Source organism: Corvus brachyrhynchos, unplaced genomic scaffold (genome assembly GCF_000691975.1).
Source record: "Corvus brachyrhynchos isolate BGI_N302 unplaced genomic scaffold, ASM69197v1 scaffold34, whole genome shotgun sequence".
Taxonomy (NCBI): domain Eukaryota; kingdom Metazoa; phylum Chordata; class Aves; order Passeriformes; family Corvidae; genus Corvus; species Corvus brachyrhynchos.
Genome location: NW_008238126.1, coordinates 5,258,281 through 5,269,747, shown reverse-complemented (window position 1 = coordinate 5,269,747; position 11,467 = coordinate 5,258,281). Strand labels below are relative to the sequence as shown.

The window sequence follows — 11,467 nt, the reverse complement described above, 5'->3', positions numbered from 1 at the left end:
CGGGCCCTCCGGGACACGCCGAGAGAGCACGGGAATGGGAGCTGAGAAATTTCTAGGGATCGGAGCTGCCAGGAATGCACTGTATTTCCTTGGGAAACCCAAAGGAAGGGAAACTCCTTTTCTTCGCAACCCTGACACTCCCTGATTATGTTTACCCTCGGTCTCCCCCCACTATGCCATCGCTTTTTCTGCAGTCAGGCTCCAGTCCCACCGCACACACAGAATCACAAAGTTAATTAAGTTGGAAAAGAGCTCCAAGATCATCGAGTCCAACCTATGACCAAGCACCAAGCTTGTCAACTACACCGTAGCACTGAGTGCCGTGGCCAATCTTTCCTTCAGCACCGCACCATCTCCCCGGGCAGCCCACCCCATATTTAATCAGCCTTTCTGTGTAGAAATTCCTCTTGATGTCCAGCCTAAACCTCCCCTAGCATGGCTTGAGGCTATGTCCTCTCATCCTGTCTCTAGGTGTCTGGGTTCCAACCCTTCTTCAGGAAGTTGTAGAGAGTGAGAAGGTCCCCCCCGAGCCTCCTTTCCTCCAGGCTGAGCCCCCCAGCTGCCTCAGCCACTCCTCACAGGATTTGTGCTCCACACCTTTCCCCAGCTACATTGCCCTTCTCTGGACATTCCTCACACATTTCTCGTTTCCCCCATTCCCTTCCTCTCCCTTCCCCTGGACAACTGCACAGGTCTTCGGAGAAGGCAGACAAGGAACCTGCATTTCATGCACCAAATTCTACACGTTGTCAGCTGAAACATTACAAAGAGGAGGAGTTAAGGAGTTTTAAAATTCCAGTCATAGATGAGCATGAACAGGTTTCATTCACATTCCCTCAGCCTCAAGGAGAGAGAGTGTGTACTGTGGTACAGCCTGGCCTGGAATGGTTTGCATATTTAAGAGGATTTATATGACCCTTGTTTAGCATATAACTGGCCTCAAGACTGTTTCCAAGGGAAATGAAGCTGACAGGCTGGAGAGTTGTAATTTTTTGCATTTTACTAACTCTTCCTCCATCCCATGGCAATGGAGAAGCAAGAATGCCAGTAACTACCTCTGCTTACATCACTGTGTAACTGACAAAAATTAACACAAACCTGGCAGTGCAATACTCCATCCTCTTACAGATACCCACAGTCTCATTTATCTGGAACCCTTTTTTCCCCAAAGTTTCCTAACACTTCCCCCTGCCCCTAACTGCATATTATAACTCACTGTTACAACTGTTTAGATTGAGATTTGGTGTTTCACAAGGTTTCATCTTCTCCCGTTTTCTGACAACTTCTCATTTCCAAACGAGGAAGGTGAATTATCTTCACAAATCCAAACACATTTTATGCAAGAGCCAACTCATTTAGAAACAAACACAGCAGGTTAAAGGAAAAAAACCCAAAAAACCAAACAAAACAAGGGAAAACCTATGTTGCTTGGAAATGGTGACCAAGTGAGCTTCTGTTATAAACATCACATAAATATTTTGACATCCAAGACTTAAAAAATTGGCTTCTACTACAGCTAACAATGGTACAGGCTATTCAGAGGCAGTAAAAATCTCCAAAACCAGAATTTTAAAGGATGACATCATATTAGAATAGTTATTCAAATACTATTCAGAAGTTGTACTATTGAGCAATTTTTTAGAAAAGGTTAAGCTGTGCCAACCTGCCCCAACACTTGGATTATTTGGAAATAAAACTGGAAAGAAGCTTTGAGGCCCTCACATTTCAAGCCTGAGTGGGAAGCACCTGCATGCTCAAGAGCTGTATCTCCTATCTAATGGGTGTGAGTAAATGAAATGGTTTTGCATACCTGTGGCACCAAGAGGATGTCCCTTGGAAATCAAGCCACCACTGGGATTAATAACCCATTTTCCTCCATAAGTATTGTCTCCTCTGTCGATCAGGTCACATGCTCTTCCTATAAAACAGTATTTATGTAAGAAAAATGTTCTTTTTTATTTGTGATTTTTCAACTCTGCAGTAACTTACCAGAGATGCTGTGTGTCAGTCAAACCCTAGGATTTTTTATTTATTAGTGATTTTTCAACTCTGCAGTAACTTACCAAAGATGCTGTGTGTCAGTCAAACCCTAGGAAATGTTACAGCTCATATTTTGCAAAGAGCAGACTGAAATTAGCCAAACTACATTAATGAGACTGGCTTATACCACTGGAGAAAGCATAACATGGAAGAGAAGCACTTGGTACAAAATTGTTTTTTAATTTGCAGTTCAATTGTTCTGTTGGTATATACAGCATTATGATATAATCAGTATAATGAAGCTATTTATATTTTGTTCATGAAACTACAGTGATAACTATGGTTTTTGTTAATTGTAATCTGTGACCCCCAGGACTTGAAGGTTGAACACCAAGTTGAACACAAGCCCTTGCCACAAAGGCAACTAATGGTAACTTGGGCTGTACATTAAGATAGTAAATAACACCACTCAGACTAAGGCTTAGAATTATTTAGCTTTCCAGACTACAGGCAGTTCTCCCTTTTAACCAGGTTCTGACTCATTTATTCTTGTACCAGCTTCTTCAGCCTACATTATGAACACTGAAGTCTAAAAGAGATCTGTCATGGTTCCATGGTGCCGTTAAATGAGAATACCAGTTAGTCTTGCACATCTAAACCCACAGTGGTTTATGTCATTTCATTAATCTTTATGCCTAATTAGTCTATCATTCCAAGATAAGTTTCATATACTATTAAGGCCAGACTGCCTAAGGATTGTGAGAACTGCACTATGAAATTACCAAGCACAAGACTAATTATTTAAATAGACAAGTAGCACCAGGATTATTCTGCATCAATTAAAGGAACAAAGCTAAAGAGCTTCATGTACCTGTTTAAATATGTCAAACATTTACCAGTTTTGCTGCAGATACCATAAAAACACAGCAAAAATGACAGTAGAAAGCAAACATTCAAAGGCAAATATCTGAAGACCTACAAACACGTAGGTAGTCTTCCTGGAGTTCCATCAATGTGTCTGTTTCAGTAAGAAAGCTCAGACTTAATATACCACCTAGTGCCAGAACATGGTATTTTCTCACATTAGTTAAAAACAAATCAGAGAAAAATTATATCAGATGATAAGCTATGCAAAGCAAGAATATATTTAGATTTTAAATATATCATGAAGTGAAATAGCAGTTCAATGCATTATTTATTTGAAATCAATCAAAAAACTCTTCAGCAGAAAATTTCAATGGTTTGAGTTACATACACAGAGCTAAACTCCACTGCCGTTTAACCTGTTGTAAATCCTGCAAATTCAATGACATTAAACTAATGTGGACAGCTTGAGCATTGTTATACAGTTGTCTTTAGATGCACACTGACAATGTGCCAACAACTCTGAGGCAAAGATGTTTCAAAGATCAGTGACTTGCTAAGGCCCTCCACAGGCAATTCTTGTCCCATTTTTATCTCCTTAGAAGGAAATATATAAATGGAAGGAAACCCTGGGGTAGGTAAGAGTATAGGCCTAAAAAGGGGGAGTAATACTGAGATCACAGGAGTCCTTAATTTGGGTATTTTTAGTGCTTTCCATTTTAATATAATGATGGTTTCCATTGCTGCTATTACCTTCTGGACACAATCCCAGAGCTTCATAGGTGATGAACTCATTGACTGAGAAGCAGTCATGAAGTTCGATCACATCAACATCTGTAGGTTTCAGACCTGCTTTTTCAAAACATTTTTGTGCAGCTCTTTTAGTCATATCATAGCCAACCTGAAAAAAAGAAATTCTACATTAAAATATCATTACAGAAATATAGCTCACAGTTTTATTTCTACACTTCATTTTAAATGTGTTTCTATAGATCCTGTCAGTGAAATTAACCTGTAGGAGATGGTATTCTGATTTATTTTAATGCATCACGTACCCGAGTTTGATATTCCTACAATAAAAATTATCTAGAAAGAAATAATACATTCTAAGGCTTATTGTTGGCAGGCAAAAGCTTTCTGGGAAATATCCTCTATTTCTTCAACCTTGCTCACAAGCCAAATTGTTCCTTTGCATGACTCAGACAACAGCCTTGAAACAAATCCTCAAAATGTCTTGTTACCTTTTTCTATGATCCACCTGATTGTTTTAAGTTTCATTACTATTATAAACAGAAAAATGAAAGACATTTTCTCTTGCTGTTCAAACTGTTTAAAAAATAGCCTGTAAATAATTTCTTGAAAACAAGATTTCTCATAGTCTGTTTATAATTTACTTACTGTCATTCCACAATCATACTCTTTGCTTATTCCATATCTGTCCAAATTAAATCAGTTTTATATTCACTACAAAGCATAATACATTTGTTCACTGACATGAAAATGTCTGCAGTATCATAAGGACTTGCAGGTACTAAAAACAAACAAACAGACAAAACCCCCAAACCAAAAACAAACAAAAAACCCTCACAAAACACAACCTAAAATCATAAACAACAAAACTAAGAAAAACCACCCCAATGAGTACCAGGGAATACAGAATTGCAAACCTACCACCTTCATACAACTGTTATCTTCAAATGTGCTTGGATAATCAGTAGCCATCACCTGGGCTACAATTTCCACAGCTTTTGGCTGCAACTTATGCCTTTTCACAAACTCCTCATTAGCCAAAATTGCAGCTGCAGCACCATTTGATGTTGGACTGATTGGAATAAAAATAATGATGTTATTGTTCTAAATTAGTAATGTCAATCTTCATTAGATTGTTGATCTTCCATAGATTTATCTTCAAATACAAACCGAAAAAACAACGAAAAAACCCCACTTTCTTTGGCTGATACCACTGAAACTATAAGTTCCATCAGTGCTTACTGGACACTTTCAGTAATATTTATACCAGACATTTGAAAATCGTGACATTGAAATAGAAATGTATCATTAAGGTTTTTCAATTTAGGAAAAATCAAAGCTTCTGCTTGGCTATAAACATATATAAACATATATACACCCTCCAAAAGCACATAGGAAAGGTTGAAGAGAAGAATTAACACTGAGCAATGGATGCACATTAGTAAAAGACACAGAATGACATAAGAACCCCAAGGCAAAAAACTTATTTCAGCTCACTGTATTACACTGAGAGCAAGTATCTAGTGCTTGGGCATGACAGTTTCCACATTTGTTTTATTTATAAAAGGTTTTACTTAAAGCAACCTGTAAATTATAATTTACACACAAACAAACTTTTAGATGTCCTACCATATTGGTCTTAACATCAAGATCTATTTCACAATGCAAAGTCCTTTCCTTACCAGCACTGTAAGACAGTCAAGAAATCAAAAATTTTGCGAGAATGCAGAACTTCATCTAATGTGTACTCCTTTTGGAACTGGGAATACCTAAGGAAAACACACAGATGCCATCTCAGATTGGGCAGTAGACATACTAACATCACACTGTTAGGCAGCTAGAGAGCTCTTTTTACAAAGTGTAAGACACTGGATAGAGATTTTATTTTTATATATTTATAGAATAATTTATTTATTTTCTCATTCCATAATAAAGAACATATGCTGAAAACATTCTGAACATATTCTAAAAATATTACTTTGTTGTGCATTAATTTTTTTTAACAACCAGGGATGTTCACTATAGAGGCAGGGTACATGACTCACGGGTTGTTGGTTGAATGGCTGTGGTTCTTCCACGCAATTCTCGCAAAGTATTCTGGATTTGTCCCTGATAAGGAGAAAGAAAGCTGTGTTGAAATACCTTGTTTACTCACACAGTGCTGACATAACAGTTTAAATATTGTGTCATAAGAATCTGACCTTTACAAGCATCTTTACAAGAGACACACACTGTTACAAAGGCTTTCCTTAGAACTCAATTGAAGTTTCATAATTAGATAAAGACTACTAAACATGGCTGAGTTTTAGCTGACAGAAGAGCCCAGTTGCACATTTAACACTTAAATAAAAACACAGAAAACCAAGTGCATTTTATTTGATGTATTATTATATTACTGAAACATAAATACTCATTTTCCTATCAGTGCAAAACAGCTGCAGTGAAATACTAGAGTTTAAGTCTAAAATTTTTTCATATAATAGTCTAAAAGTTAGTGCAAATAAAAGATGCACACCAGGCCAGGCTGTTACCTCGGAGCCAATTCCCTTGCCTGGTGAGGGGTAGCAAACAGTAGCTGCCAAGTACTAGATATTAAATCAAATCACATACCCAACAGCTTTTGCCAAACAGTTCAGCCCCAAGCCCATCTACCTATCCTAAGGCACAGGGATAAAATGCAGGAAGTTATGCAACCTTAATGCTACCATTTTTTAAAAACAAAATCCCATTATTTTTAAATCACTTCATTAACAGAAAACAATGAAAAAAAACATTTAACAGACCATATTTCTCCATATGTTCTTTGCCAGCGTTTGCAAACATCTGAGGTGCCACGGGAGCACTTGCTAGGCCGTATTTATTTATCATAATTTCCAAATGTTTGTCTATAGGATTAGTTCTGTCTGCAAACTGAAAACAGAAATACAAAGCAAGTGATCATTTCCTCTTCTTGCCAACATCACCACACAAGTGTCACAGATTTCAATCAGAGGTCTTTCCAATATTTTAACAATTCCCTGGGCAGTATGTTGCACTTCAGTGACATGTTTAGAAGTATTCCTACTTTTCCAGCTATAACAAGAGAATAAAGAAGCAGAAAATGCTTAACATTATACCTACCACACTGATTCATGGCAAGGATCACTGCTACATGATTTCTATCAGTCACTATTTTCAGCAGGGGACTTTTGGTATTTTTCACCTCACTTAAAATCCTACCGTTAATACAGTTTCAAATTACAAAATTAATACTGTATTAGTATTTTCAATTAAGCTTAGATGAAATACCATAATGCATGTGAAAAGATAACTCTTGCTCATTTTTATCACTTGCTAAATTTAACATTCTTCACCCAAACCTCTTGAATATATTATCAAATTTGGCAGTTCTGTAGTTAAATGACATATGGGCTCTAATATTGCTTGCCTTAAGGCAAAATACAAACAAACCCCCACACACTTCTCCAGTAAAAACAAATAAGAGTCAATAAGCCCTTAGTTTCTGGGAGAGTGTGTTAACAGGTCACTTGAGTAAGCATCAGGCCAGAAGACCCAGATTCTTTCTTTGACTTGCTGCGTTGGTTGAGAAAAATGCTTCAACTACTCAAAGCTCCAATATTTTATCTGATACTTTCCTTTTTCCCCTTTTTTAACCCAGCCTTTAACATAATCTAGGCAAAATACAAAAAACATGACACACAAATTTTGCATGGAATGTTTTAGAATTGACTTTTGTAGTATGTCATAGCTGCCATCAGAATCACAAAACTCATTAAAAGATTCTGTGGATCAAAAGAATGGTTTTCTTTGTCATCATCTACAGTACCACAATACAGCAACTGGTATTAAGAATACATCTCAGAGAATGAGGAAGTGTCTCTCATCTACAAACACAAAACATACCAAGTGTTTCAGACACTTACACCTGAAGCAAGAGATCCTTTTGCCATCCTCTCAAAGCCAAGTGCCAGAACACAGTCTGCCAAACCTTAAAATAAAATTTGTGGCTATTTAAAGCACAATGTGATTATAAATGACTCTATGTAGTAGCAACTTTCCAATACAAGATATGTACACAAGCACCTACCAGCTGCTCTTCCTTCCTTCTTCATTGTTGAAAGGGAGTCAAATTAAGATGGACAAGATATGGATACAAACATATTGATACTTAAGAATGATAGATCACTACAGGGTTGAGGTTTATTTTTAACTGTCTGACAGTAACTATCACAGACAACCAAGCATTTATGTCTCAGCTACAAATACTAGAACAATCATACACAGTGTTACTATAGTTCTCATAACAGAAACATCAGCATCTGAGTGCAAGAAAGTATCCTAGTCCACCAAGGAACTGCAAAAACAGAGGAAATACTCATCTGCCAGTTCAAAGCATAGTCTGTCAAGTCTGCTCTCTCCCCTCCCTTCCAAAATTGTATCAGTTAAACACTTGTATTAACTTCAAGTTTAAAAGAAAAGAAAAAAAGCTTTCTAGCAGATTCTTCTATTCATCCTGCAGAATCTAGTGCCTGCAGTACTATAATGCAACTTGTTCTGCACTCCTCCAAACAATTATTCCAAACACTTAACTGGCAGTACTGACTAGTCTCATACAGCTTATGATACAGGAAAAGACATGTACATCCATATACACCATCCTGCTGCACCCCAGAAAATCTCTTAGGTGCACAGAGCAAAACAACTCACCTCCTTCTACAAGCTGTCTGGCCATGAACAAAGCAGTGGATCCAGTAGCACAGTTGTTGTTAACATTAATGATGGGAATGCCAGTTAGACCCAGACCATGGTAGATTGCCCTCTGCCCACAGGTTGAGTCACCTTCAGATAAAAACACAACATTAAAATAAGGTACAAACTCACAAAAAGAAATCCTGCCATGTGTGTGCAGTGCTACCAATTAAACTGTAAACTTGAACTTCTGAGCTGTCACCTTGAGTATGGCTCTCAGGCATCCAGAGTAAAGAACCTCAGAAACAAGATGAAACTCCTCAGATTTTAAAACCAGAAGTTGGTCCTGTCTCTGTTTCACAGGCTGTGAACCAAAGGGACATAACTGGACTGGACAGAGGGGTCTTAGAGGTGTGGCTTGGAAGCTGCTCTAGGTATCATAGCAGACTGACCCTACTTCAATTGCCACAATACAGTCATTAATAGAGAACCAGAAGGAAAGTAAATGGAAAACTCTCTTTGGAATGGAAATAGATTTCCCTTTAATAGAAAACTTATTGATGGCATTTCTCATGCTTTATCCACACAGATGTCTGCAACTGTCACAGAAGTCACATCCCAATCAAACAACATTACTCACCATAAACATAACCCACACACGCCTGCTTCACTGCTGAATAAGGAATCCCAGCATCAGCTAAAGCTGCCTGGCCTAAAAAAAACAGTTTAAAAGTTGGAAAAAAAGTTTAAAATTGAAGGGGGGAAAAAAAGAGCAGCTCTCACAACCATAACATGCAAACCTTGAGTAGTATGTATGATTCCTGCATTCACAAATGAGTTGTAGAAATTCCTTATTATATGGTGCAAATGGTAACATACTCTTGTACCTCATAAGGACAATTTCATACTCATATGGACAATTTCACAGTATTTTGAGTTCTGAACAAGCTTCTTTATCAGAAAATTTCATTCAGTCAATTCTGTATTCATGTACCAAGGTTCTTCATCCCAGTGAGAGTATGCTTTGAATAATATAGGTAAGTATTAAATTATTTAAGTGCACAATCCAATTTTAAGCCATCCTGCTGACTTCAGGCTGGAAAGGCTGACCTGGACAGGTCAGTTATGGATTTTGTGACAGTAGTCTGAGTTTTAAATCTGCTTTTTATATGTATTGATTTACTGAACAGTAGTTTTTCCTTCATATTTGTAATAAAAATACTGGCTGTAACACCTAAAATAAGGATCAGCAATCAAACAAAATGCTTTATTACTAAATTACCTGCTTCCGTAGCCATGTCAGGATAATCAGGGCTCTTCTCACTAGGCTTTGAAAACTGGCATGAGAAAAGGAAGAAGAAAAAGCCAAGAATAAATCACAGTGAGATTTAATTTATCTTTTCCTCAAATTGGTATATTTAAAAGCTTTCTATTTAATTTAGAAATCAGTTTTTAATAACGAAAATGATGTAATTTAATTAACCCAAAAGTGCATGCACAAAATCTTTACAATTCCCAAGTGCTGCTGCCAGACCCTGCGATGGCTAAAAAGAGAAGATTGTGTAACTTTATGGAGCTGAGGGCCATTTTTGGTCAGGGTTAAAGAAGATCCATGACTATGGAGATGGACAATAATCCTGTCCAAAGCCTGTGGGTGGAACAGAGACTAACTGTCATCTTCACTGATTCATCATAAAACATGACATAATATTCACTGAGGCTTTGATAAGTACTTCCTTTCCACTTTCTTTTGTTATACTTCTATTTATAACAAGAAATTGTTTGTTCTTTGTACAGAATTTATCATACCTTACTCCTCACAATTGGAGTAGAGGTGGCATTTCTATTTTCTTTGCAGTGTGACTCATTAGAGACCACCAGAAGTACATGTGGTTTGCATTTTACATCACTAACAGAAAGGGTCACTGCTAAAAGAAGTCCTCAAGCTAACTACTTATAATCCCACAAATTATTTGACGTCCCCTGTGAGTATATAAAAGTTAACTTGCTGCCTCCTTCTGCTTATCCCTCTGACTACAGTCATTTGCACAACTTAGCTGTACTTTCTGCAGTGCCTCCTTTTGTTAATTTAGACAGAGAACCTACACAGCAAAGGTCATAAGAAAAAAAACAGTTGGTGAGTTGATCATTGAAGTCTGTAAGAGTGATTGATACTGCTTTGGCTAACAGAGAGGAGAAGAGAATACTGACAATTCCACAAGTTATGCTCAACTGGTAACTGAGATGATCCACTTCTGAAAATGAGGAGCACTGTGGACCTGACAATTACACACACAGGAAACGTGGACTGTTGTTGTGAGAAGATTTAACAAATTTTAGCAGCCATTACATCATTAATATTAATCAAATAGAAGCAATACAGTCCTAAAAGATTTCACAGTAAAATACTTAAGATGCAATATGGTGTCTGAGAGGTTTTACTTGTCCCTTACATGAGGACATCACAAGTGAGCTCAATAACTTCTACAACTACATTCTGTGATCCAGTCCAATAAACACAATTAACAGAATTGTCTTTAACCTTTTAATTCCTCCCCTATCACATCACATGCTGGAGAAATACCCATGCAGCAACAAGACAAAAAGTTATTATTTAAAAGGTGGCCAGGGGGACGAGTTTCTGACTACTCTGGCAAATATCAAAGTTGTCTTTAGATTCATCTACCAAGACAAAAATGGGTCCTTTAGCTTATGTTCCTCTTTGAAAATCATAAAATCGTTTACGTTTGAAAAGACCTTTAAGATCAAGTCCAACTGCTACCCCAGCACTGCCAAATCCAGCATTAAATCACGCCCCTACGGGAACATCTTCGTGTCTTTTAAGTTCCCCCGGGGATGGTGATTCCACCACTGCCCTGGGCTGCCTGTTCGTGGGTTTGACAACTCTTTCGGTGAAGGAATTTTACTTAATTCAAATTCTAACTTTAAACATGCCTTGTGGAAACTTGAAGCCAATTCCTCTTGTCCCATCACTCGCTACTTGGGAGAAAAGCCCCACTCCCACCTGGCTACAGCCTGCTCCCGGGGAGCTGTGGAGGAGCTGAGCGGGGCGAACTGTGCGCTCACAACCCGAAGGCCAGGAACAGAAACGCCCAGGAGAGACCCTGCAGGGCCCCTGCCCTCCCTGAGCCCCGGGACGGGCGCTGGGCCAGCGGCTGCGGGG

General features: G+C 38.0%; 1 protein-coding gene across 1 annotated transcript in view; it reads right to left on the bottom strand.

Moving 5' to 3' along the window:
* The window catches only part of SCP2 (sterol carrier protein 2), a 16,666-nt gene extending 7,005 nt beyond the window's left edge, over positions 1 to 9,661 (bottom strand). Inside the window, exons 1-10 of the mRNA XM_017733533.1 lie at positions 9,566 to 9,661; positions 8,924 to 8,995; positions 8,302 to 8,433; positions 7,518 to 7,582; positions 6,378 to 6,504; positions 5,640 to 5,703; positions 5,277 to 5,363; positions 4,516 to 4,666; positions 3,598 to 3,745; positions 1,758 to 1,918 (exon numbers count right to left, since the gene is read on the bottom strand). Of these exons, the coding sequence (XP_017589022.1) occupies positions 1,758 to 1,918; positions 3,598 to 3,745; positions 4,516 to 4,666; positions 5,277 to 5,363; positions 5,640 to 5,703; positions 6,378 to 6,504; positions 7,518 to 7,582; positions 8,302 to 8,433; positions 8,924 to 8,995; positions 9,566 to 9,581 (1,023 nt within the window). The 5' untranslated portion in view covers positions 9,582 to 9,661. The remainder of the gene's footprint in view (positions 1 to 1,757; positions 1,919 to 3,597; positions 3,746 to 4,515; positions 4,667 to 5,276; positions 5,364 to 5,639; positions 5,704 to 6,377; positions 6,505 to 7,517; positions 7,583 to 8,301; positions 8,434 to 8,923; positions 8,996 to 9,565) is intronic.
* Between the last annotated feature and the right edge of the window lie 1,806 nt (positions 9,662 to 11,467).